The 27,904-nt window shown below is 49.2% G+C and overlaps 1 protein-coding gene and 1 long non-coding RNA gene across 3 annotated transcripts in view; both read left to right on the plus strand.

Annotated features, from left to right (window-relative positions):
• LOC308577795 overlaps positions 1-27,904 on the plus strand; it is a 67,975-nt gene that overhangs the window by 38,654 nt on the left and 1,417 nt on the right. The window lies entirely within an intron of this gene.
• LOC308577615 (GRAM domain-containing protein 2A-like) lies at positions 6,158-27,745 on the plus strand. Of its 2 annotated transcripts, none has more exons than XM_081177977.1 (13): positions 6,158-6,314; positions 12,959-13,087; positions 14,574-14,658; positions 16,522-16,591; positions 17,243-17,346; positions 18,560-18,658; positions 20,478-20,549; positions 21,298-21,366; positions 22,724-22,787; positions 24,363-24,431; positions 25,007-25,091; positions 25,851-25,961; positions 27,525-27,745. In XM_081177977.1, the coding sequence occupies exons 1-13, from the start codon at positions 6,262-6,264 to the stop codon at positions 27,538-27,540; spliced, it is 1,026 nt and encodes a 341-aa protein (XP_081034103.1). In that variant the 5' UTR covers positions 6,158-6,261; the 3' UTR covers positions 27,541-27,745. The 2 variants fall into 2 exon arrangements, with proteins under 2 accessions (XP_081034103.1, XP_081034102.1); XM_081177976.1 differs by lacking the exon at positions 6,158-6,314 and adding an exon at positions 7,666-7,781.

Genomic DNA, 27,904 nt, shown 5'->3' on the forward strand with positions numbered 1-27,904 from the left:
CGGATCAAGTTTGTAGAACCAAGGCACCACTGTATAGGTTTTCCTAATGACACTCAGCACCCTTAACAAACTACAACTCCCATGATTCTTTGGGGGCAGCCAAGCCTGTTTAAAGTGCTATGATCCCAGTTTGAATGTATAGCTCAGTTGTAGCCAAAAGCAAAAGGACATGTGATTGTATCAGTCCATCATTTAAGGCACCGATTCATTGTGCCAGTGGTGGAATCTAGACACATATTTTAAAAGTCGTGAAAATGCTTTTTGAAGAAAACGTTTTGAAAAATAGATTCAATTTTCCGTAGCTCACTATCGCCATCTAGTGTTGCATTTGTGTAATGCACTTTGCAGCAGACTTGAAACCTTTCCTTTGCGGCTGCATAGCCGAGTCCAGAGTTTCATTGCAGAACATGCACAAACACACCAGCCCGGAAATACAGAAGTCTCTGTTCCTCTTTTTTCGAAAGGACTTGCAAAATGAACTTTTCCCTTTTCCCAACTGCTATCCTGTTTCTTTGTTGTTGAGTCGTTTAATCGTGTCCGCCTCTTGGTGACCCCCTGGACCAGAGCACGCCAGGCCCTCCTGTCTTCCACTGCCTCCCACAGTTTGGTCAAACTCATGCTGGTAGCTTCGAGAACACTGTCCAACCATCTCGTCCTCCGTCGTCCCCTTCTCCTTGCGCCCTCCATCTTTCCCAGCATCAGGGTCTTTTCCAGGGAGTCTTCTCTTCTCATGAGGTGGCCAAAGTCTTGGAGCCTCAGCTTCAGGATCTGTCCTTCCAGTGAGCACTCAGGGCTGATTTCCTTCCGAACGGAGTGGTTTGACCTTCTTGCAGTCCATGGGACTCTCCAGAGTCTCCTCCAGACCAGAATTCAAAAGCATCCATTCTTCGGCGATCAGCCTTCCTTATGGTCCAGCTCTCACTTCCATACATCACTACTGGGAAAACCATGGCTTTAACTAAACGGACCTTTGTTGGCAAGATCCTGTTTCTAGGTGTTGGAATTTACTTATTCCTGATGCCCCTTGGCAGCTCCTTACAGGGCAGCCTCAACCACGAAGCTTGCACAATGTGTGTGTGTTTCTGTCAGGGGTTCAGAAGCAGAGACGCAGAGAAGGGAGGAGACAGAGAGCGAGGGGGAGGAATACGAAGGAAAGATGAGTGGGGATGACGAACCGAGATCGCCGAGCTTATCCAGTGAGTCCGAGGATTCCCAGAAGGGTGCGCCAGCGGTCAGAGCAAGGGGGGAAAGCAGGGGGACACCCCAGGAAGAAGGGTCCAGAGAGGAATCAGAGAGCAGCAGTTGGAGATCGGGACCCACGTACCCAGCCGGGAGCAGCGGGGAGGAAGGGGACCAGATATCGGGTTCCGGAGGCTTTCAGAAGGAGGGAGGGCATGAGTCAGGAGTAGTCACGCCCACCTCGGGGAGCGACGAAACGATCAAGAGGAAGGTGGAGAGTTGGGCGCGCGCGCCAAGTTCAAATGTAGCGGAAGCTGGCGCAGTAAGCAGCCCAGAGAGTGAGCCAGGTCCCAAAGCCCGCCGCAAGGAGGCGGAAGGGTCAGGGGGGTCCGCGTCAGAAGAGAGTAGGAAAAAGGAGACCCCGGGGGGCAGAAGGACCCAGAGACGGAGGGAAAGGCGCAGGAGGTGGAGCAAGGCTAGGGTATTAAGCTGGTGTGCTAGAGGCGGAGACTCAGACGGGTCTTCGCCGGTCTGAACTAGAAGAAGTAGGGCTGCATATTGCAGTTTGGAAATGGAAGCTGTAATCCAATAAAGACTCTTTTAACCTGAACGCTGGCTAACGTGGTCCTATGTGAGCTGGGACTGAGTGGCAGCCCTGACAGTTTCGTTTCACGAGATCGGGTGCTCTGCTCTGAAATGGGAGCAAGTTCCAACCTGTCTGAACAGGAAACTAGCAAAAGAAATTATTGGCTGGCAAGACAGTGGAATGCGGAAGAAGTGCTCTTTTTTAAAAAAATATCAGCTTGGCAGTAAAAGTGGAGCTGCTAAGATCCCTGATTAATCTCACGCTAGGGATCATTTATCAGCAGGTTTAACCGTGTGGTTCAGTTACACCAGGCGTAAGCAAACGTTTTCAGCCGGGGGCCGGTCCACTGTCCCTCAGACCTTGTGGGGGGCCGGACTATATATTTTTTTGGGGGGGATGAACGAATTCCTATGCCCCACAAATAACCCAGAGATGCATTTTAAATAAAAGGACACTTTCTGCTCATGTAAAAACACCAGGCAGGCCCCACAAATAACCCAGAGTTGCATTTTAAAGAAAAGGACACATTCTACTCATGTAAAAACACGCTGATTCCTGGACCGTCCACGGGCCGGATTGAGAAGGTGATTGGGCTGGATCCGGCCCCCGGGCCTTAGTTTGCCTACCCATGGATTAATCTGTTTTGCATTCCTTTCTATGGGAAAGCGCGCCTCGGTTTTGGAACGCTTTGGTTTTGGAGAACCAAGTCACCCCTGTAAATTCATCCGGCATGACTTATTTTTGAGGAGCCCACGCTGGGTCTTAGCAAAGTCCTTTTCTAAGTGCTCACATTTTGTTGTTGTTTAGTCGTTTAGTCGTGTCCGAGTCTTCGTCACCCCCTGGACCAGATCACGCCAGGCACTCCTGTCTTCCACTGCCTCCTGCAGTTTGGTCAAACTCATGTTTGCAGCTTCAAGAACACTGCCCCACCATCTCGTCCTCTGTCATCCCCTTCTTGTGCCCTCCATCTTTCCCAACATCAGGGTCTTTTCCAGGGAGTCTTCTCTTCTCATGAGGTGGCCAAAGTCTTGGAGCCTCGGCTTCAGGATCTGTCCTTCCAGTGAGCACTCAGGGCTGATTTCCTTCCGAATGGAGAGGTTGGATCTTCTTGCAGTCCATGGGACTCTCCAGAGTCTCCTCCAGCACCAGAATTCAAAAGCATCCATTCTTCGGCCATCAGCCTTCTTGATGGTCCAGCTTGATGGTCCAGGAGGCGTGTCTACAACAGAAATCCTGCCTGCCAGGATACCTGATAATGGTCACTGATTGCATTACCTGGGCAGCCCGGCTGTTCTTCTGTGATGGTAAATACTTTAATTCCTGATTCAGGCTCACCTACTTTTTCTATTTCCTTAACTACCTCTTGAGCTCTTTAAACAGCCAATCTCTTTGGCGCTTCTTCGACAAAACTGTTTGCCCAGGCTCAAGAGTAGATCAGTTTACCCTCCTGTACTCCGGGTCATATAATACGTTGTTAAGAAGCAGGTCAGCGTAACCGAACCATAAATTCTAACACTTCTAGCTTTGATTACGCGGAACGGCTTTTGTCCCACAAAGAGAGTTGCCGTTGTTCTCTTGAACAAACAGGATTATTAGATTGGATTATTAGAGTTGGAAAGCGTCCCAAGGGTCCAACCCCCTGCAATGTGGGGTTGTAAGAATTTAAGATCTCAAATATATAAATTAAAGGTTCATAAATTTACAAGGCAAACAAATACTTCAGTAGGTAAACCACGTGTCTGAAACAGTGCAGAAGAACAATCCTGAAACAAATTTTGACTCTCCCAAATTGACCTCAAATGTTTCTCTGCAAGGAGGAAGGAAATGGAAGAACCTCTCCATTCTCCTTTCCTTACCTGTCTTTAGGGCATCTTTCTCCCTATTTTCAGGGGAGAAACGTTGGAGGGGAGGGAATAGGACGTCCCTATTTTCAGGGGAGAAACATTGGAGGGGATGGAATAGGACGTCCCTATTTTCAGGGGAGAAACGTTGGAGGGGATGGAATAGGACGTCCCTATTTTCAGGGGAGAAATGTTGGAGGGGATGGAATAGGACGTCCCTATTTTCAGGGGAGAAACGTTGGAGGGGAGGGAATAGGACGTCCCTATTTTCACGGGAGAAACGTTGGAGGGGATGGAATAGGACGTCCCTATTTTCAGGGGAGAAACGTTGGAGGGGATGGAATAGGACGTCCCTATTTTCAGGGGAGAAACGTTGGAGGGGATGGAATAGGACGTCCCTATTTTCAGGGGAGAAATGCTGGAGGGGATGGAATAGGACGTCCCTATTTTCAGGGGAGAAACGTTGGAGGGGATGGAATAGGACGTCCCTCTTTTCAGGGGAGAAATGCTGGAGGGGATGGAATAGGACGTCCCTATTTTCAGGGGAGAAACGTTGGAGGGGATGGAATAGGACGTCCCTCTTTTCACGGGAGAAACGTTGGAGGGGATGGAATAGGACGTCCCTATTTTCAGGGGAGAAATGCTGGAGGGGATGGAATAGGACGTCCCTCTTTTCAGGGGAGAAATGCTGGAGGGGATGGAATAGGACGTCCCTCTTTTCACGGGAGAAACGTTGGAGGGGATGGAATAGGACGTCCCTCTTTTCACGGGAGAAACGTTGGAGGGGATGGAATAGGACGTCCCTATTTTCAGGGGAGAAACGTTGGAGGGGATGGAATAGGACGTCCCTATTTTCAGGGGAGAAACGTTGGAGGGGATGGAGTTATGTGGCCCCCGAGCGAAGGAAATAATTAACTATACAACCTTTAGAAGACATCTGAAGGCAGCCCTTGATGGACTTTTAATGCTATATTTTTATATATGTTGGAAGCTGCCCAGAGTGGCTGTGGCATGGGGCATAAATAGTAAATCTATGATGACGATGGAATAGGACGTCCCTATTTTCATCGGAGAAATGTTGGGCGGTAGGCAATGCATCTTGATAATTTTCAGCCCAGAGGACAAGCTACTAATATGCCTCTCAAGACATTATCAGAGCGTTCAGCTGCTGTTTCCACCAAGACTTTCTTTTCCCCCCTGTTGGTTCCTGCAGGTGTTTAATTATTCTCTAGCATCGCAAGAGTCCTTCACCTCGAAAGCACCTTCGTTGCCTCATCAGACAGGTGAGCTCTGCCATAAAAGAAAAAAAAAAGAAATAGGAGAACGCCCCTGAAATAAACGTGTAACTGGCAGATGGCACACACGGGGCTTTTGAATCTGACCTAATTCATAGCAACAAGGGACGCAGGTAATGCTGTGGGTTAAACCACAGAGCCTAGGACTTGCCGATCAGAAGGTCGGCGGTTCGAATCCCAGTGACGGGGTGAGCTCCCGTTGCTCGGTCCCAGCTCCTGCCCACCTAGCAGTTCGAAAGCACGTCGAAGTGCAAGTAGATAAATAGGTACCGCTCGGGCGGGAAGGTAAACGGCGTTTCTGTGCACTGGCCACAGCGGCTTAGTCCTGCTGGCCACATGACCCGGAAGCTGTACGCCGGCTCCCTTGGCCAGTAAAGTGAGATGAGCGCCGCAACCCCAGAGTCGGCCACGACTGGACCTCATGGTCAGGGGTCCCTTTGTTGTTGTTTAGTCATTTAGTCGTGTCCGCCTCTTTATGGCCCCCTGGACCAGAGCACGCCAGGCACTCCTGTCTTCCACTGCCTCCCGCAGCTTGGTCAAACTCATGCTGGTAGCTTCGAGAACACTGTCCCACCATCTCGTCCTCTGTCGTCCCCTTCTCCTTGTGCCCTCCATCTTTCCCAGCATCAGGGTCTTTTCCAGGGAGTCTTCTCTTCTCATGAGGTGGCCAAAGTCTTGGAGCCTCAGCTTCAGGATCTGTCCTACCAGTGAGCACTCAGGGCTGATTTCCTTCAGAATGGAGAGGTTTGATCTTCTTGCAGTCCATGGGACTCTCAAGAGTCTCCTCCAGCACCAGAATTCAAAAGCATCCATTCTTCGGCGATCAGCCTTCTTTATGGTCCAGCTCTCACTTCCATACATCACTACTGGGAAAACCAGAGCTTGAACTATACGGACCTTTGTTGGCAAGGTGATGTCTCTGCTTTTTAAGATGCTGTCTAGGTTTACCTTTATCTCTGCTGCAAGCAGAAGATGGACTGGGAAGACGGACAACTTTTGGGGAGCTGGAGAGCATCTTTGGGTACCACAGAGCAGAAGCAACGTGAGTGGCCGTGGGGGAGGCGCTGGCAACCTCCCTTCACGCCAAAAGGAGTCCCTATGCCGTTGCCGCGGCAACCGTTTGAAGGATGTCTGTCTCCAGGCAACTTGGGCAGCCAGAGGAGAAGTCATGTTTGCGCTCCGAATCGCCTTGGAGTCGACAGCTTCCTGGTCTTGCTGGCAGCAGGTGGAATCCCGGACGGCGTTGGACTTCAGACTTTTCTCACCCTACCTGCAGATAAAAGCAGCTGAGGGGAGGTTCAGAGGGCAGAAGGCTGGAGAGGAAGGCGAGGAAGAGGAAGACAGCTCTTCCGCGTGAGAAATGGACCACCTCAAAGCTGCTGAAGATGTCATCTTGGGGCGGCCGAGTAAGCTGTAAGTGGCTGTGCTATTTTGGGGAAGGGGCACACTTGCAGTCGATATGATTCCACCCCCGCTGGAAATCAGGGGAGAAACATTGGAGGGGGTGGAATAGGCCATCCCTATTTTCGAGGGAGAAACGTTGGAGAGGATGGAATAGGAAGTCCCTATTTTCACGGGGGAAACGTTGGAGAGGATGGAATAGGAAGTCCCTATTTTCACGGGGGAAACGTTGGAGGGGATGGAATAGGACGTCCCTATTTTCAAGAGAGAAACGTTGGAGGGGATGGAATAGGACGTCCCTATTTTCAGGGGAGAAACGTTGGAGGGGGTGAAATAGGACGTCCCTATTTTCAGGGGAGAAACGTTGGAGGGGATGGAATAGGACGTCCCTATTTTCAGGGGAGAAACGTTGGAGGGGATGGAATAGGACGTCCCTCTTTTCAAGGGAGAAACGTTGGAGGGGATGGAATAGGCCGTCCCTCTTTTCAGGGGAGAAACGTTGGAGGGGATGGAATAGGACGTCCCTCTTTTCAAGGGAGAAACGTTGGAGGGGATGGAATAAGACGTCCCTCTTTTCAGGGGAGAAACGTTGGAGGGGATGGAATAGGACGTCCCTATTTTCAGGGGAGAAACGTTGGAGGGGATGGAATAGGACGTCCCTATTTTCAGGGGAGAAACGTTGGAGGGGATGGAATAGGACGTCCCTATTTTCAGGGGAGAAACGTTGGAGGGGATGGAATAGGACGTCCCTCTTTTCAGGGGAGAAACGTTGGAGGGGATGGAATAGGACTCGCCAATTTCCATCGGATAAATGTTGGAGGGTATGAAAGATGGGAGTTCAGAAAGGACATCCCTTCCTGGGACTGCCTCTATTTCAGGGGTGGCCAACTCCCAAGAGACTGCGATCTACTCACAGAGTTAAAAACTGGCAGTGATCTACTCCCTTTTGGGGGGTTCAGGTCAAAGCTGTTGAGTTTTTTCAGGGAGAAGGTAAAATGTTGAGGGTTTTTTAGGGGAGCCACAGTTGTTCAGCTTCACCGCAGACGTCCAGTGATCTTCTGGTAGATCTACCAGATCACGATCTACCTGTTGGACATGCCTGCGGTCTATTTGTTAGACCAGGGATGGGGGAAGAACCCGTTTCAGTCGCTTCGGCGCTTAATCCGGAGTCGCTCCGCTTCTCACGGGTGAATCCGGAGTCGCTCCGCTTCTCTCGGGTGACTCAGAACCGCCGCCGGCTCATCCCGGCTGCTGGGCAGGAAGGTGAGAGGAGGAGGAGGAGTCCAAGGTGGCCCGCCGTCACCCTTCGCTTCGGGAGTCATCGCGGGGAGGCGGAGGAAAAGGTTCAAGGTCTTCCCTCGCGTCCGCGCGCCTCCCTTCTCCCCGCCCAGGAGCCGGGCATCGAATCTGCGGAGGCTCCGCGATGGTCAAGCTCGGAGTCGCCCCGGGACCTGATAGCCTCTCCTTGACCGACATCAGGTAGTAACCTTCTTTAGGGAGAGGAGAACCCAGGCGTCCGGGTTTAGCGACAAGCCCCTTCCTTCCTTCCTTCCTTCCTTCCTTCCTTCCTTCCTTCCTTCCTTCCTTCCTTCCTTCCTTCCTTCCTTCCTTCCTTCCTTCCTTCCTTCCTTCCTTCCTTCCTTCCTTCCCCCCCTCTCTCTCTCCCTCTCCCTCCCTCTTTCTTTCTTTCTTTCTTTCTTTCTTTCTTTCTTTCTTTCTCCCCCTCTCCCTCTTTCTTTCGCTCTTTTCCTTCCTACCTTCCTTCCTTCCTTCCTTCCTTCCTTCCTTCCTTCCTTCCTTCCTTCCTTTCGCTCTTTTTCTCTCCCTTCCTTCCTTCCTTCCTTCCTTCCTTCCTTCCTTCCTTTCTCTCTCTCTCTCTCTCCCTCTCCCTCTTTCTTTCTTTCTTTCCTTCCTTCGCTCTTTTTTTCTCCCTCCCTCCCTTCCTTCCTTTCTCTCTCTCTCTCTCCCCCTCTCCCTCTTTCTTTCTTTCGCTCTTTTTTTCTCCCTCCCTCCCTCCCTCCCTTTCTGTCTCTCTCTCTCTCTCTCTCTCTCTCTCTCTCTCTGTCTCTCCCCTTTCTTTCTTTCTTTCTTTCTTTCTTTCTTTCGTTCTTTTTTCTCCCTCCCTCCCTCCCTTCCTTCCTTCCTTTCTCTCTCTCCCTCTCTCTCCCACCTCCGCCTTTCCTATTTCCAAACCCTCTAAAAATAAACCTGGCATCTTCTCTCAAGAAGAACCCAGGTGTCCTGGCGCTCTGCCAGAGACCTCCGGCTCCCAAAGGATGCAAAGCCCCTCCCCGCATCCCAGAAGGGACCCAGGCGTCCGGGCCAGGCTTTCAGCACAGGGGATTCCCAGCCCACCAGTCATTCCGCTCCCAATTCTTTCGGGACGCTTGCGCCGGGTGCGGACGCTTTGCACATGTTCTTGTTTGTGAGCCGCCTTGAACTGAATCAATAATAAGAATAGGTCTCCCAGCAACCAGCAGGACCAATGGTTAGAGGCGGCAGCCAGTTCGGAGCCCGGGAGGGACACCCCCTCGGCTGCTCCTTTTACGGGCAAAATCCTTTCTCTACTGCTAAAAGTAGAGCTTCCTAGTTCAGGGCAGTCTACCACTGAACAGGTAGGCACGTGGGGAAAGAAGTGACCCCCCTCTGGGGGTTAGAACCATAAGATTGTGAGTCGGAGTCATCTAGTCCAACCCCCCAGCAACGCGGGTTCCTAGAAGTCTGTGGCCCATTAGTGATGTATGGAAGTGAGAGCTGGACCACAAAGAAGGCTGATCGCCGGAGAATGGATGCTTTTGAATTCTGGTGCTGGAGGAGACTCTTGAGAGTCCCATGGACTGCAAGAAGATCCAACCTCTCCATTCTGAAGGAAATCAGCCCTGAGTGCTCACTGGAAGGACAGATCCTGAAGCTGAGGCTCCAAGACTTTGGCCACCTCAGGAGAAGAGAAGACTCCCTGGAAAAGACCCTGATGTTGGGAAAGATGGAGGGCACAAGGAGAAGGGGACGACGGAGGACGAGATGGTGGGACAGTGTTCTCGAAGCTACCAGCATGAGTTTGACCAAACTGCGGGAGGCAGTGGAAGACAGGAGGGCCTGGCGTGCTCTGGTCCAGGGGGTCACAAAGAGGCAGACACGACTAAACGACTCAACAACAACAACAACAAAGTCCAATCAGAATATCTTTTTTCTTGTTTTCCTCCGCCAAAAACTAGGTGCGTCTTGTGGTCTGGTGCGTCTTATAGAGCGGAAAATACTGTATTTATGGGCGCACGTGGGATTTTGGATCTTGCAAAGATTGGCGTCTCAGGTTAGGACTAGCGTCACGGAAACATCAGTCTGGGAAGAGTCCTGGAACCCCTGGAATACGATACACATTCCAACACGTGTCTGCCCAGAGGCCATCTGGTCCAATGGGCATGTATAAAACCGCAGCCTAAGTTTCTAGTGCTCTTTACCTTTTGGAGATCATCCCTGCCGATCCCTGATCCCTGTAGCCCCCTGGCTAGGAATGCCAAAGGACAAGGAATGTGGCAAATGCAGCCCAAGTTTCTTAAAAGAAAAAAAAAATTCAAATTTTCCAACATACATTTATAATATCCAATCTAAATTTGTCACATATTTTCCCTTTTTGACTTCCTTCAACCTCTCTGACAATCATCCATTATTCAAATTTTTAAAAACGCATTTCCTAATTTTATATTGCATTTTATAAACCTTCACCTCTTAGTTTTCATCAGTACAATACTCCTCTAACATTCACAGAGCTTCTTGAAATCCCACTAGCGTTATTTGCTCATCACATACACATTTCAGATAATCTGTAATTTTTCCCCAGTCTTCGATGAACTTTTGATCCCGTATATATATCTGATCTTTCCTGGTTTTTTATCCATTTCTGCATAATCCATCCATTTCATTCTCCATTCTTCGAGCGTCGTCAATTGTTCCTGTTTCCATTTTTGGGTCAGAAGTATTCTCGCTGCTGTTACTGCATATTGAAAAAGTTTACAATCCTTTCCCAAGTTTCTAGTCCTATTTAAGGACGGAGGTGATAAGAAGCAGGGGGGGGGGGCGAAGAGGCCAGCATTGCCTCTGCTGGAAGCTTGATTGTTGAGTGCCAATCGGCCAGTGATTTGTTTTTCGAAAGCTTGTTTCTGCAGTTTCTGGCTTGGAGGTTTGTGGGTTGGGCTAGATGACCCTTCCGGGGAACGGGGTCCCTTTCTGAAATTCTGATTCTATAAAATGAGGTTGTGGGGAGGAAGAAGCCCTGAGCTGGAGCTTCTTGAATGGAAGCAATAATAAGGAAACAATTGGCTTTTGAAAAGGAAAACTGGGATTTGGCCGAGGGGTAAATTTTGGTGTTTTGTGGCAGCTCTGATTCTCCGCGCCGGTGACTTTTCCCCCTGGCGGCCGGCTGGGAAAATCCCAGGAATGCCAACAGCCAGCCAGACTGGTTATTTTCCTTTTCTGTGTATCCTGTTTTGCATAGCAACTCCAAAGCATGCGCCACGGATTTCAGCTCCCGGCCCGGAAGTCTCCCTGGCGTAAATCGTTATATTATGGATAGTATTTCGATTATAAAGAAATAACCTTGCATGTTCTTCTCTCGCTGGGTGTGGACCTCCTGGTCCAACCCACTAAAAATAAAATAAAATAAAAATCCCCTAAATGAAAACGATAACGTGAAACACAGAGGAAATAAGCTGCAATATTTACACGAAAGGTTATGGGTCTTGGGTCTGCCGCAGAGCCAGAGTTCCCGGACATCCCTCTCTCGCCGCTCGATCGGCTGACATTTTCAGGTAGGCTTCTCCTGTGCATGGAGGTTCTACCACAGGGGTCTGCAAACTGCAGCCCGGGAGCTGGATGTGGCCCCACCAGGCTCACCAATCCGGTCCCAGTGCTGAGCTAAACCGGTGTGGCGTTTCCTTGAAAAGAGACCGGCTTCCGCGGCGCTGGCACAGTTTCAGATTGGCTGCCGAAAGCTCCTGCAGCCAATCCGAAGCCGGGCCACCTGCGCGCTGAGGTAAACCCGGACGGCAGATCTGGGCCGCGCCATGGGCATCGTGGCGGGCACGTCGCGGGGTACCTCGGGTTACATATGCTTCAGGTCACAGACTCCGCTAACCCAGAAATAGTACCTCGGGTTAAGAACTTTGCTTCAGGATGAGAACAGAAATTGTGCAGTGGTGGCAGCAGGAGGCCCCATTAGCTAAAGTGGTGCTTCAGGTTAAGAACAATTTCAGGTTAAGAACGGACCTCCAGAACGAATTAAGTACGTAACCAGAGGTACCACTGTATTTACATTTTCCAAAATGTAGTCCGGCCCCCCACAAGGTCTGAGGAGCAGTGGACCGGCCCCCTGCTGAAAAAGTTTGCTGAGCCCTGTTCTACTGCCTTGGTTTGGCGCTGTGGGTTAAACCACAGAGCCTAGGACTTGCTGATCAGAAGGTCGGCGGTTCGAATCCCCGCAATGACGGCGTGAGCTCCCGTTGCTCGGTCCCTGCTCCTGCCAACCTAGCAGTTCGAAAGCACAAAGTGCAAGTAGATAAATAGGTACCACTCCGGCGGGAAGGTAAACGGCGTTTCCGTGCGCTGCTCTGGTTCGCCAGAAGCGGCTTAGTCCTGCTGGGCACATGACCCGGAAGCTGTACGCCGGCTCCCTTGGCCACTAAAGCGAGATGAGCGCCACAACCCCAGAGTCGGTCGCGACTGGACCTAAAGGTCAGGGGTCCCTTTACCTTTAATCGTCAGCCGCGGAGTCTTATTGGACTAAAAGTAAACCAGCGTCCAGCCGGATACATCTGCGAAATACCAAAAGCAACTTCTTCCGTCTTCCTGTGTTGTTGTGTAAACCGCTGCCTGCAGCAAGCTGTATTTAGTGCTAGACTGTTTCTGGATGAGGAGGGTCTACGGATCGTCCTCAGGAGTAGGCAGAACCCTTTATGGAGGGCCAAAAGTTAAATTGAGATGCCACCCACTCGCTCGTCACCTGAGACGTTACATAAAGCGATCGCAATCTCGGGTTTTGTATCGGGGCGAGGCTGTTTTCATCGGCACGCGGCTAATTATAGGGAAGGGGAGGGAAATAATCTCATTAAATTCTGACTGATGACAGGCTAGAGAGGGATCACTTTGCACGGCAAAGCACAGGAGCGAGGTGAGCCGAAAAGGGAACATTTATGCTCCTGCAATCGCAATAAAAATAAAATTCTTCGTCTCCCTTTTGGAGCCGTTTTGAACTCATCCAAAATGGTTCAATTCCAGCCGAGGGCTTCTTTCGCCACCTCCCGCCTTGCTTAAATCTCTGCCTCTCTTGTGCCCGTCTGTGAAATGGGCGCAGGAGCAATGCTGGGAAATTTATCCTCCTGCAATCTCAATAAAAATAAAATTCCCCGTCTCCGTTTCGGAGACACGTTGAAGGCATGCCGTTTGGAAGATATCCAGAATGATTCAAGGGCCTCTTTCGCCACCTCCCGCCTTGCTTAAATCTCTGCCTCTCTTGTGCCCGTCTGTGAAATGGGCGCAGGAGCAAGGATGGGTGAATCAGCCGCGAGGGTGACGGTGTCTGAGGAGGAAGTGTCGGCCCAAGGCTGGGGTTGGGGACTTGTGAAGCAACATAATTAATCAGGGAATTTCTCGCTCCTTCCCAGCTGCCTGTCAGAAGTCTCCGGAAAGCCAAGGAAAAGCAAGCGGAGGATGTCGGAGCAAAAAAAGTCCCAGAGTTTGGAGGAGACGGTTGGTGAGGCAGCCAGGAATGGACACAACCCGCCCCTTTCGCGGTGAGTTTTGGCAAAAAGAGAGGCTCCGAACCGCTTGCAAACCGCCGTTTTGCAAACCGCCCTCTCCGAATTCCCCCGTAACCTCTTTTTCGCCAGCCAAACTGGGCATTGCAATCCAAAGGCCAGAGAGAGAGAGAGACTCTCAGCCATCAAGAGACCAATTGAATTGTATTCAATTGTGGGATATCAGAGTTTTTTGGGCTGGGTGTTCATCAGTATGCAGATGACACCCAGCTCTACCTCTCCTTTAAATCGGAACCCGTGAAGGTCCTGTGGGAGTGCCTGGAGGCGGTTGGAGGATGGATGGCGGCCAACAGATTGAGGTTGAATCCTGACAAGACAGAAGTACTGTTCTTGGGGGACAGAGGGTGGGCAGGTGTGGAGGACTCCCTGGTCCTGAATGGGGTAACTGTGCCCCTGAAGGACCAGGTGTGCAGCCTGGGAGTCATTTTGGACTCACAGCTGTCCATGGAGGCGCAGGTCAGTTCTGTGTCCAAGGCAGCTCTATCTGGTACGCAGAATGAGACCCTCCCTGCCTGCAGACTGTCTGGCCAGAGTGGTTCATGCTCTGGTTATCTCCCGCTTGGAATACTGCCATGTGCTCTCCATGGGGCTACCTTTGAAGGTGACCCAGAAACTGCAACTAATCCAGAATGCGGCAGCTAGACTGGTGACTGGGAGTGGTCACTGAGACCATATAACACCCGTCCTGAAAGACCTACATTGGCTCCCAGGACGTTTCCGAGCACAATTCAAAGTGTTGGTGTTGACCATGAAAGCCCTAAACTGCCCAGTATCCCCGAAGGAGCGTCTCCACCCCCATCGTTCAGCCCGGACACCTGGGTCCATCTCCAAGGGCCTTCTGGCGGTTCCCTCATTGCGAGAAGTGAGGTTACAGGGAACTAGACAGAGGGCCTTCTCGGTGGTGGCGCCCACCCCGTGGAACACCCTCCCTTCATCCATTTGTCTACATAAATAATCATTTAAACATTTCCATTGTTTCTGGATTACATTTTTTGGTCTTTCCTCATAATTCTTTTTTAAAATGATTTTCATTCTATTTGCTAAGACCCCAGTAAAAAATTTATAGTCTATATTCAACAGAGAAATCGGTCTATAATTTTTAATCAACTTCGGGTCTGATGGATTTTGACAGGGGACTGATTTATAAATCCGGGGACTGTCCCTGGGAAACGGGGACGTCTGGTAACCTTTTAGCAATTTTAGCTGGTGTTAGATACCACCTGTACATCATTTTCATAACATTTTCTTCGAGTGCATTGCATGCAATAAAATTACGGTAATCTTTCCATAACCTTTCCCAGGATTCTAACTGAATATTATCTCCAAAATCTTTAGCCCATTGTAGAAAACCCCTTTGACCTCCTCATCCTTAGTGTGCCAACAGAAATTTACACATTTTCGACAATTTTTCCTCTTATCGTTCAATATATAAGAGCATCTCTGTTTCTCTCGTTTCTTTCAGATCCAAGACCTACGATCCGTCTTACTCCAAAGAGGCCGAGAAAGAAACTTTGGCCTCTGCACAGCACAGGAATTCTGACTCCAATGTAAGCTTGGCCGGCAGAGAGAGCCTTTTCCAACTGCTCTGATTTGTAATTATTAACTAACTTGTATAATCGTAGAGTTTGAAGGGCCCCTCAGTGGTCATGCAATCCAACCCCTTGCAGTGCAGGGATGAATAATAGACTCTTTATCCTGCCCTGCTTCTGCAGAACGGCTGACACATCTACCATTTCAAACTGTAGCCTTATTAGACTTTACCGATGGTAGGGTGAGCGTTGCTCCCAGAACAGGGAGGAAGGAGTCTAATGACACCGAGGTTTGGTTCAGAGAAAGAGTTTATTCTGCTCTCCGGATAGCCGAAGGCACTTGCGTGGTCAGTTCACAGCAAGCCCAAAGAAATGAGAAAGTTCATGCAGTATATACAGTGGTGCCCCACAAGACGAACGCCTCGCGAGACGAAAAACTCGCAAGATGAAAGGTTTTTTCGTTTTCGAGTTGCTTCACAAGACGAATTTCCCTATGGGCTTGCTTCGCAAAACGAAGCTTGCCCCCGCACCCCGGACCTCTTTTGAAGCAAGGGGCGGCAGGGAGAAGATCGCTTCTCCCCGTTGCCAGCCCCGCAATCTCCGGGGACAGAGGGGAAGGCGCGCGCACGCCTTCCCCTCTGTCCCCGGACCCCTTTTGAACCAAGGGGCAGCAACGGGGAGAAGTGATCTTCTCCCCTCCGCCCCTTGCTTCAAAAGAGGGGACAGAGGGGAAGGCACGCGCGCGCCTTCCCCTCTGTCCCCGGACCCCTTTTGAACCAAGGGGCGGCAACGGGGAGAAGCGATTCTCCCCGCTGCCCCTTCCCTTGCTTTAAAACAGGTCCGGGGACAGAGGGGAAGGCCAACGGCGCTTCCCCTCTGTCCCCAGACGGTCTCCATAGGAACGCATTGATTGATTTTCAATGCATTCCTATGGGAAACCGTGCTTCGCAAGACGAAAAACTCGCAAGAAGAAAAAACTTGCGGAACGAATTAATTTCGTCTTGCGAGGCACCACTGTATATCCTCCTGGCACCCTCTCCTCCCTTCCCCAGGAATCCAGCCACGTAAGCTTATACACGTAAGTTGACATCACAGATGTTCCTGCTCGTTTACTCTTAACCATAAAAGAGTGTTCCTGTATTCCTTATCTTGGGGTAAGAAGGTCACCAACTCTAAGAGTACTCCTGGTGCCGTTCCCGGGGGGCTGACAAGGTCTGTGTGTCTTTGTGGTCAGGAAGTAAGATAAGACCCAGACGTGCCATCCCTGCTCCACTTGGAACTGGCAAGGCCATCCATTGCTGTCACGGACTGATAAAGGAGAGGGCTTTGAGCACTTGTTTATACAGCTGGCTTTCTGTTTATACATTGGCTCAAGAGCTCAAGTTACGTAATGCATTTTAGAAACGCTCTCTTGGAGAAGGAAAAATGCAGATTTTGGGGCCCGTTTCAGACTGACTGCACAGAAACCCCTTCCTTCCCCCTTCAAAACCTGAAAGTTCATAGCGATTGAGACGGGTGGGGAGCGTTCCGCAACCGGGGAGCCACCACCAAAAAGGCCATAAGTCCCTGCCATAGCTAGGGAAGAAGGGAGGGAAGAAAAAAGAGAAAATGAACGAGAAAAAGACTTCCGGTTCTCTGTCTGTTAAATATAGTATTCACACCTTAACATCCATCTGTTCTGTTTTCTATAAGCCAGTAATTTCCCCCACCCCAATCTTCAAATCCATCTGTTACGAGTTCATTTTCTCTTTCACGCTAAAAGTCTGTCAGACGTTTCCGGTCCTTAATAAGTATCGTAGAATCCTAAATTGCAGGAATCTCAGCTGACCCGGATCAGGGCTAAACAGATCACCTCTCTCTCTCTCTCTCCCTTTTCCACAGCTGGTGAAACACGCTCTCAACTTCCGAAGGGTGTTCAAAGACTTCCCTGAGGAGGAAGAACTCTTGCAGAGTAAGTGCTTGAATTGATTAATTAATTAATCAATCTTTATTTGCATCAGCCATCAGCCACAGAAATAAAACAACACTACGATACACAAAGAATAGAAAGGGACCAGCACTCTCAAAAATAAGGGCTCAGCAGCCAAAATAAGGGATTTTAAGAGCACAGGTATGTTTGACTTCTGAGCCCCTCCGAGCCAAAGGCAGAAAGCCCAGCCAGCAGCCAAACGAAGCCTCAAGCGGTGGTTCCCACAGCGCAGCAACCCGGCAAAGGGGATGCAGCAAGGAAAACCACCGTCACCTCTCCGCTGGGAAGCGCTGAGCAAAGGCGAGTCCCCAGGCAACGCGGCCGATTTGATTGGCACAAGGCATGCAAGCTCCACCCCCCAGTCGTTCTTAGACTCCTTATTGGGTGGGCAACGCAGCCAAGCAACACAGTTGGAGCCTCCCTCCTCCCTGGCCGGCAGGGAGGGAGGGAGAGGAGCTGCTTCCTTTGACCTAGGAAATTGAAGGGACATCGTCAATAAGGGACAGCAGCAGGACACGGCGCTGGAATAAGGGACTTTCCCGCCAAATACGGGACGGTTGACAGCTATGCTGAGGACTAGAATCGTGGCAGCTTCTTTGCCAACCCTTTCCTTCCTGGTCTTTTCCCCCGCAGCGTTTTCGTGCGCCTGGCAACGGGAGGTTCCTTATCACGGCCGCCTTTATATATCCGAAAATCACGTCTGCTTCTACTGCAGCATGGTACACCGGGAAGTTAAGGTAAGGGCTCTCCGGCCGAGGTTAAAGCAGGGGTCAGCAAACTTTTTCAGCAGGGGGCCGGTCCACTGTCCCTCAGACCTTGTGGGGGGCCGGACTATATTTTGGAAAGAAGAAATGAACGAATTCCTATGCCCCATAAATAACCCAGAGATGCGTTTGAAATAAAAGCACGCATTCTACTCATGTAGAAACACGCCGATTCCCGGACCGTCTGGGGGCCGGATTGAGGCTGGATCCGGCCCCCGGGTTGAGGATCTGCAGAGGTTTATTCTTCCTTCCCTTTGTTGCGTAGACAAAAGCTAGCTGGGATAATGTTGCGGGACGCCATAAGCTCTTCTTATAGTTGTTGCAGGAATTTATGTATAGATTGGGGGTGGGTTTGCCCCTCCAGCAGATATCACGCACATGCAGCCCACTACCAAAACCAGCACCATCGCTTTTGTGACTTTATGATTTGTCCCCACAATACACTTTGTCACAGTTTCTTCCTGTCTATACAAAGGGCCTTTGCTGCACGATACCAAATGTCAGAATTCACTGATCAATGTACTGGCTCACTGGGAAAACTTCAGAAATTCCTATAGACAGGTGAGCTCAGCTTCTCAGCAGCCCCTCTGCCTGAGTGATAATCCCTGGCCTCCTGATACCTGAGTGCCAGACAGGTAGCCATTCCAGAAATAACAAACCCAGATGAAGACAAAAGGGTGTGATGAACTTGGCTGGGAAACAGGGAAATGTAAAGATCTCTTTTGTTCCACTTGATGGGTGTTTGGTGGAGGGCAAGGGGAACCATGGGGCAGGGTCCAGGATGCTCAGATTACAGCCACCAGACCTCCCCTTTCATGATGTAACCGTGATATAGTTTTGGGGGGGTAACATGGGGATTAGCAGCTAATAAAAGTTTGGGTTCTCTTTTGTTGGGGGCTTCCATCTTGTTCCACCTGGTGGCAGGTGGGAGTCCTGTGGCGACAGTCTTCAATCAAGACCAAGCCTACTGGCTGCTGTTTTGCTCTGGTATTCCTGGCTAGTGTCCTTGTTTTTTTGTCCAAGGGAGCCCTCAGATTTCTCCGTTAACATAGACTTCTGGTCTCTCTCTCTCTCTGTAGTATAAAGATACCTTTTCCCCATGAACCATGTTGGGTCATATCCTGCGCTTCCCTGTCCCTCATCTCTGTCTCGCTCTCTCCTTCCTCTCCTTTTCCCGGACCGACAGGTCGTCATCCCGGTTCCATCCATCAGTATCCTCAAAAAGGCCAACACAGCCTTGCTGGTACCCAACGCCGTTTGCATCCGGACGTCGGATGGAGAAAAGGTGAGAGCCGAGCACCGCCGGATTTACGTATAAACTCAACATATCTCTAGCTTAGGACCCAACTCTCTTAAAGGTAAAGGGACCCCTGACCATTAGGTCCAGTCGTGACCGACTCTGGGGTTGCGGCGCTCATCTCGCTTTACTGGCCGAGGGAGCCGGCGTACAGCTTCCGGGTCATGTGGCCAGCAGGACTAAGCCGCTTCTGGCGAACCAGAGCAGCGCACGGAAATGCCGTTTACCTTCCCACCAGAGTGGTACCTATTTATCTACTTGCACTTTGACGTGCTTTCGAACTGCTAGGTTGGCAGGAGCAGGGTCCAAGCAACGGGAGCTCACCCCGTCGCGGGGATTCGAACCACCAACCTTCTGATCGGCAAGTCCTAGGCTCTGTGATTTAACCCACAGCGCCACACATGCCCCCCCACTCTCTTGGGGGCCCCCAAAAAAATTAAAGGGAAAAGAAAACTGGATGCACATTTCCAATATATAAGATAAAAAAAACCAATAAAATAAAACCTACATGCAGCAACAGTGTTTTGTGTTGTGTAGGCTCCTGGGATGTAAGTCATGGGCCTCGCCTGCTCCGTAAAATATCCCTGGTTTGCTCCTTTCTATATATAGGGTGCCGACATTCTGCATGGACTGGTTGCAGGGCAACATGGGCAAATGGCTTGAGATACCTATTAGGTCCATCAATTACCATATAGCATATATTCAACACAAAAAAACCAGCGACAATTTGCTGTTGACAAAGGACAGCTGGACATAGAAAGGGCTCCATGACCTTCAGGAGCTGAGGGCCGCATCAAACCGAAATACGGCCCTTGCTATGTCAATGGGTTCGCAAAGTTGTTTTCCCTAGTTTTGCCGAAAGCTGTTGCGCTTTTCGTTGAGCAAAATCTCCAAATCAATAATGAAAAGAAGAGTTTCCAAGCTATTTTTTAAAAAGGGAAACTACACTTTCACCAGGGACGCGGGTGGTGCTGTGGGTTAAACCACAGAGCCTAGGACTTGCCGATCAGAAGGTCGGCAGTTCGAATCCCCACAACGGGGTGAGCTCCCGTTGCTTAGTCCCTGCTCCTGCCCACCTAGCAGTTCAAAAGCACATCAAAGTGCAAATAGATCAATAGGTACCGCTCTGGCAGGAAGGTAAACGCCGTTTCCGCGCGCTGCTCTGGTTCGCCAGAAGCGGCTTAGTCCTGCTGGCCACGTGACCCGGAAGCTGTACGCCGGCTCCCTCGGCCAGTAAAGCGAGATGAGCGCCGCAACCCCAGAGTCGGCCACGACTGGACCTAATGGTCCCTTTACCTTTACACTTTTGGTATGTCCAGATTTCCCCGGACATCTCAGCGATCTCCACCCAGATGCCGTTTACGAGGGCTATGTCCAGGAAATTCTGGACGCATGTCAGCCCTTCGCTGAAGCAACAGGTCCAAGGGGAATGCTTTTAAGTGTGCATTGAATGTGATTTAGATTACGGTTCTTTATTGAATTGATACGCTCCCCTCCATTCGAGGCTCACAAAGCGGTTTGCAGAATTTGTATATTGGCCCTGACGGAAACTCCGAACATTTCAGCCTCCTAAGAATCCCATTTTTAAAATAAACCCAGCAAGGCTCTATTCCTGTTTGCCCGGGCTTTTCCTCTAGCACGCTTTCCGATCTATTATGGGGTGTTATTTCTGTGTGGAAGGCTAGGCTGGCTCCCCGTCGGAAAGGAACACAAAGCAAAATATGAAATTGAGGGGTCTGTTTTGTTCCACGGGATGAAGACTGCGATCTTATTTTATTTTATCTTACCCCTTCTTCCCACTCCGCAGTTCCTGTTTGGGTCCCTCCGCTCCCGGGAAACCGTTTACCAGGTCCTGCGCTCCATCTGCAAACACCTCCAGGTAATTAATAATAATAATAATAATAATAATAATAATAATAATAATAATAAAGTGGTAGCTTGGTTCTCTGCCGGAATACACACACACACCTCGTTGGGGGGGCCAAGATTCAAAATCTCAGGAAGACACCATTTTCCTTTCATTTTTTAAAAGAACCTACAGTAAGTTTCTAGTCCTTGTGACCAACATTACCTCTACCCAGGAAAAAAATGGAGGGAGCAAGAACTTTTGTTGGAGAAAAGATGGGGCGGAATTGTAATACCGTGGTACCTTGGGTCTCAAACTTAATACGTTCCAAAACCAAAGCGTTCCAAAACCAAGACAGCGCTTCCCCATAGAAAGTAATGCAAAAGGGATTAATCCGTTCCAATCAGCACGTTTTTACATGAGTAGAAGGTGTCCTTTTATTTAAAATGCATCTCTGGGTTATTTGTGGGGCATAGGAATTCGTTCATTTCCCCCCTCAAAATATAGTCCGGCCCCCCACAAGGTCTGACGGACAGTGGACCGGCCCCCTGCTGAAAAAGTTTGCTGACCCCTGCTATAGATGGATTGGAATTGAATAATAATAATAATAATAATAATAATTTTTATTATTATTAAAGATATTCCACAGTCCTGAAATTAGGAAATCCGGTCTGTCTTAGGTACAGCTATGTATCTCACGGGGGGTTGGGATAGATGACTTTTGGAGGGCCCTTCCACTTCTATGGTCCCAGTTCTATGATTTCTCGTCTGCTTCCTCTAGGACGGCAGTCGCAACAACAGCCCAACCACAGCGCACAACCTTTCGGACCAGTTGCTTAAGATTTCCCTGGTAAGGAGCTGGGTTTTCTGTCTTTTGTGCGCTCAGCCATCATTTTGGGATTAGGATTTATTAGGATCGAAAGGCTACAGGTGTACGGCACCTGGTTATATAATAATATATGCTATATGGTGATTGATGGACCTCATAAGTATCTCAAGCCATTTTCCCATGTTGCCATGCAGCAGGTCCATGCAGAATGTAGGCACCCTATATATAGAAAGGAGCAAACCAGGGATATTTTAGGCACCCTATAAATAGGTGAAAGAGGAGAGCGCAAAATATGGTTTGAAGCTCAACATCAAAAAAACGGAGATCATGGCCACTGGTCCCATCACCTCCTGGCAAATCAAGGGGGAAGAAATGGAGGCAGTGAGAGATTTTACTTTCTTGGGCTCCATGATCACTGCAGAAGGAGACAGCAGCAACGAAATTAAAAGACGCCTGCTTCTTGGGAGAAAAGCGATGACAAACCTAGACAGCATCTTAAAAAGCAGAGACATCACCTTGCCAACAAAGGTCCGTATAGTTCAAGCTCTGGTTTTCCCAGTAGTGATGTATGGAAGTGAGAGCTGGACCATCAAGAAGGCTGATGGCCGAAGAATGGATGCTTTTGAATTCTGGTGCTGGAGGAGACTCTTGAGAGTCCCATGGACTGCAAGAAGATCCAACCTCTCTATTCTGAAGGAAATCAGCCCTGAGTGCTCACTGGAAGGACAGATCCTGAAGCTGAGGCTCCAAGACTTTGGCCACCTCAGGAGAAGAGAAGACTCCCTGGAAAAGACCCTGATGTTGGGAAAGATGGAGGGCACAAGGAGAAGGGGACGATGGAGGACGAGATGGTGGGACAGTGTTCTCCAAGCTACCAGCATGAGTTTGACCAAACTGTGGGAGGCAGTGGAAGACAGGAGGGCCTGGCGTGCTCTGGTCCAGGGGGTCACAAAGAGGCGGACACGACTAAATGACTAAACAACAACAAATATATAGAAAGGCACCCTATATATAGAAAAGAGCAAACCAGTGATGTTTTAGGGAGCAGGCGAGCAGTCGGGGCCGGTTATTTACCATATTTTTCGCCCCATAGGGCACACCGGCCCATAGGACACACACACATTTCCCCTTCATTTTTGGAGGGGAAAACTTCTATTTTGGAAATGTACATCCAGTTCCCCCCCCCCTTTTAAATTTTTTGGGGGCCCTAAGCTATAGCTTCTTTAGTTTAGACGTAAATCTGGCACTGCCAAGATTGGGAAAAACTCCTGCCTGTCAAAACCCTGGTCAGCGGAGGCAATGCTAAGCTAGGTGTCTGGATGCAACCAAATTCCCCCCCGTCGTTCCCAACCTCTCTCCATTTTCGTTCCCCTCGCAGACCCCAAAGGAACTGGACGGCAGCCGGACGCCCCCCCTGGACCAAACCCTCCCGGAAGAGCCTGGTGAGAATTGGGTCGTTTCTGTTTATTTGATACAAAGTTCAGCGTCTAACCTTTGGAACTCCCCGCCTAGTGATATTATGCAGGTGCCTCCACAGTAGTTTTTTGGCCACCTGCGAAAAGCATTACTGTTTAGACAAACCTGCCCCGTTGCTTAGAAAGCAATTTTAATCCGTTTTAGTATTTCCCCCGCTCCAAATATTTTTTTTTAGTTTTCCGAATTTTTAACAAATCCTCCCAAATTGCACCAGATTTACTCCCATTAAATTGACACTCTTTGTCATCAATAAGGTCCCTTCTTCCCCCTATTTCTGTCCTTCGTATTCCATTATGTATTTCCAATTCACGTCCCATTTTAATCTTAAATCCAGGGTGGTGATTTATGGACCTAATAGGTATCTAAAGCCATTTGCACATCACCAAATGTGTATTTTATCAAAATACAATTAAGAAGAAGCATATTCATAGGGAAATAATTATTAAGCTCTAACTTAAAATGATTTTTTTATCCATAACAAACTTGATAATGCAAACAGATTTGGCATTTGGCAATGACAAAAGTTCTTTAGAAACACAGTTTCCAAAGACTCATCATCTAGTCTCTGGAAACCTGCTGTAACATGAAATAATAAGAGGTGCAAATATATGATGCAAACTAATAATAATTAGAAATAGCTTTATTAATGTGAAATTGAGTGTAATAAACAAACGCAATTGTAATAATAAAAATAATCATAAATTTTATTTATACCCAGCCCTCCCCAGCCAGAGGTGGCTAACACCAGTAAAATTACAATAAAAACATAGTGGGTGGAAAAAACCACAATTTAAAATACAGGTTAAAACACAATCTAAAATGCAACCTCATTTTAAAAGTAGCCCATGGGTCAAAAGCGTAGTTAATACAAGCCCATGACTTACATCACAGGAGCCTACACAACACAAAACACTGTTGCTGGATGTAGGTTTTATTTTATTTGTTTTTTTATCTTATTTTTGGAAATGTACATCCCTTTAAATTTTTTTGGGGGGGCCCTAAGAGAATGGGGCCCTAAGCTATAGCTTGTTTAAAAGTAAAGGGTTAAGGGACCCCTGACCATTAGGTCCAGTCGTGGCCGACTCTGGGGTTGCGGCGCTCATCTCGCTTTATTGGCCGAGGGAGCCGGCGTACAGCTTCCGGGTCATGTGGCCAGCAGGACTAAGCCGCTTCTGGCGAACCAGAGCAGCGCACGGAAACGCCGTTTACCTTCCCGCTGGAGCGGTACCTATTCATCTACTTGCACTTTGACATTCTTTCGAACTGCTAGGTGGGCAGGAGCAGGGACCGAGGAACGGGAGCTCACCCCGTCATTGCGGGGATTCAAACCGCCGACCTTCTGATCGGCAAGTCCTAGGCTCTGTGGTTTAGACCACAGCGCCACCCGCAATCCCATAGCCTGTTTAGCTTATATGTAAATCCGGCACTGGACCAATCCCTCGCTTTCAGGCTGACCTCCCTCGCAGGGTTGTTGAAAGGGTGAAATGCAACTTTAATTTTATTTTATTTTTATAAAAAGCCTTAACCGTCTTCTTTCGCAGATGGCGCAGATAGGACCCAGAGCCCCCTGACGGCAGCTATTGAACCACACCGGGCGGCAGCAGCCAGAGGTGAGTGGCTTTCCTCGCCGTTTTGCAAACCGCCCTCTCTGAATTCCCCCGAAACCTCTTTTTTGCCAGCCAAACTGGGCATTGCAATCCAAAGGCCAGAGAGAGAGACTCACAGCCATCAAGAGACCAATTGAATTGTATTCAATTGTGGGATATCAGAGTTTTTTGGGCTGGGTGTTCATCAGTATGCAGATGACACCTAGCTCTACCTCTCCTTTAAATCAGAAGCAGTGAAGGCGGTGAAGGTCCTGTGTGAGTGTCTGGAGGCGGTTGGAGGATGGATGGCGGCTAACAGATTGAGGTTGAATCCTGACAAGACAGAAGGATTTTTTTGGGGGGACAGGAGGCGGGCAGGTGTGGGGGACTCCCTGGTCCTGAATGGGGTGACTGTGCCCCTGAAGGACCAGGTGCGCAGCCTGGGGGTCATTTTGGACTCACAGCTGTCCATGGAGGCGCAGGTCAATTCTGTGTCCAATAAATAAATAAATTCATGTCTTTTCCCAGGCCTTTTTAATAATAATAATAATAATAATAATAATAATAATAATAATAATACGGCCTGTTTTTCTTTCCAGGAGGGATACAGTCCACAAAGTCCTGGCGGACCTGGAAGGATCACCTCAGCCCCCTCAACACTGTCATCCTCATCTATCTCTGCTTGTGAGTGGGCCAGATTTCGGGGGGGGCGATCGTTGTGATTCCTGCACTGAAAGCGGGTTGGGATGGATGACCTTTAGGTTCCACCTTGGCTCTGCAATTCTACGATTCCATGAAGCCATGCAGCTTGTTGAATCCACCTCTTGGCCCCTTCCCTACTAAACCTTTGGCTGCTACTAGAAGACTTATTGGTGGGACACGGGTGGCGCTGTGGGTTAAACCACAGAGCCTAAGACTTGCCAATCAGAAGGTCGGCGGTTTGAATCCCCGCAATGATGGGGTGAGCTCCCATTGCTCGGTCCCTGCTCCTGCCAACCTAGCAGTTCGAAAGCACACCAGCACAAGTAGATAAATAGGTACCGCTCCGGCGGGAAGGTAAACGGCGTTTCCGTGCGCTGCTCTGGTTCGCCAGAAGCGGCTTAGTCCTGCTGAACGCCGGCTCCCTTGGCCAGTAAAGCGAGATGAGCGCCGCAACCCCAGAGTCAGCCACGACTGGACCTAACGGTCAGGGGTCCCTTTACCTTTACCTAGAAGAAAAATCAAGATGATTGTCCCATTGGCTGGAGGATAAAATTGCCAATCGCCATTAGCCACAATGGCTTATTTTTTCCCCCCTCCACTGAGCAACCAAGGCGATGGAGGGTCTGGAAACCTTAGCCTGATGAGGAACGGTCGAAGGACCGCCGTATGTTTAGCTTGGAAGAGAGAGAGAGAGTGGAGACGCTCTTATAAAATCTTAATATTCTGATATCCCGGTTTCAGGGTGGTGGTCCTACTCCTTTCCTCGGGTTATATCGGCTTGCGCATCGTGCAACTGGAAGAACAGTTGATCTCCATGGGAGCATGGCCCGAAATAGACCTTCAGCAGCACCAGTGAGTTTTTTGGGGGGGGCTTCTCGTTCCTCGGTTTTACCTTCGTTGAGAACGGCAGACGGCGTAAAACATGGGTAGGCAAACTGAGGCCCGGGGGCCGGATCTGGCCCAATCGCCTTCTCAATCCGGCCAGCGGACGGTCCAGGAACCAGCGTGTTTTTACACGAGTAGAATGTGTGCTTTTATTTAAAATGCATCTCTGGGTTATTTGTGGGGCATAGGAATTGGTTCGTTTTTTTCCAAAATATAGTCCTGCCTCCGACAAGGTCGGAGGGACGCTGGACCGGCCCCCTGCTGAAAAGATTTGCTGACCCCTGGCGTAAAACGACAGTCCTGGTTAACTCTCTAAAACAGACACACACACACCCCACAGAAGGAGAGGGTCAAAGGCTATGTCACTTACCGTATTTTTTGCTCTATAAGACTCACTTTTCCCCTCCTAAAAAGTAAGGGGAAATGTGTGTGTGCGTCTTATGGAGCGAATGCAGGCTGCGCAGCTATCCCAGAAGCCAGAACAGCAAGAGGGATTGCTGCTTTCACTGCGCAGCGATCCCTCTTGCTGTTCTGGCTTCTGGGATTCAGAATATATTTTTTCTTGTTTATCTCTTCCAAAAACTAGGTGCATCTTGTGGTCTGGTGCACCTTTTAGAGCAAAAAATACGGTTTATTAGCAGTTCCCCAGAGCCCCCTACCCTTTTAGAGGCAGAATACAGAACAGCCCCCAACCCTATAAAAAGCAGAATTCAGAATGCAGTAGCCCCCTACCCTATTAGATGCAGAATTCAGAATAGCCCCCTACCCTATTAGATGCAGAATTCAGAATAGCCCCCTACCCTATTAGAAGCAGAATTCAGAATAGCCCCCTACCCTATTAGAAGCAGAATTCAGAATAGCCCCCTACCCTATTAGATGCAGAATTCAGAATAGCCCCCTACCCTATAAAAAGCAGAATTCAGATTAGCCCCCTTCCCTATTAGAGGCAGACTTCAGAATAGCCCCCTACCCTATTGGAGGCAGAATTCAGAATAGCCCCCTACCCTATTAGAAGCAGAATTCAGAATAGCCCCCTACCCTATTAGAAGCAGAATTCAGAATAGCCCCCTACCCTATTAGAAGCAGAATTCAGAATAGCCCCCTACCCTATTAGATGCAGAATTCAGAATAGCCCCCTACCCTATAAAAAGCAGAATTCAGATTAGCCCCCTTCCCTATTAGAGGCAGACTTCAGAATAGCCCCCTACCCTATTGGAGGCAGAATTCAGAATAGCCCCCTACCCTATTAGAAGCAGACTTCAGAATAGCCCCCAACCCTATAAAAAGCAGACTTCAGAATAGCCCCCGTACCCGCTAGAAAAAGCAGGATTCAGAACAGTGGCTTGCACAGTCTACTAAGGAAGATGATAATTCAAAACCGTAACAGTTAATGGCACATTTATTCAAAGCCCAGTTATAAATATTATTCCGCAGTGGTCCGTCGGCTGCTTCCAGTAGGCTGAATAAACAGGGGGAAAGTTTCTTCTTTTTCTCGGCTTTGTAACTTTTAAATATTTTCTTCCTGGACAGGTATAAGACAACTTGAGGATCTCGCAAGATGTCCAGGCCATCTGCTGCTGGTCAGGAAATTGAAAAATAGGGTTGCCAAAAGTCCAGGCTTTTTCCGGACATGTCCAGGATTCCAGCGACGAAATTAGCATCCAGGGGGAATAACGTTTTATTTTATTTTTATTGAAAAACCAGCAAAATGTCTGGGATTTTGCAAACAGAACCGGGTAGCTCAACAACCCACAATTTTTTGTGTCCGGACTTTTATTTCTCAAAATACGGCAGCCCTAAAGAGACTTTTGCTTCGGCACTGTGGGTACCCGAAAAACAGCTCGAGTTGCAAAAACGGAGGACAGTTCTTGTTTCAGCAGCCCGGAACAGAAAGAACAATTATTTTAGCA

This window comes from Podarcis bocagei (genome assembly GCF_964188305.1).
Source record: "Podarcis bocagei genome assembly, chromosome: 18".
NCBI classification, from domain to species: domain Eukaryota; kingdom Metazoa; phylum Chordata; class Lepidosauria; order Squamata; family Lacertidae; genus Podarcis; species Podarcis bocagei.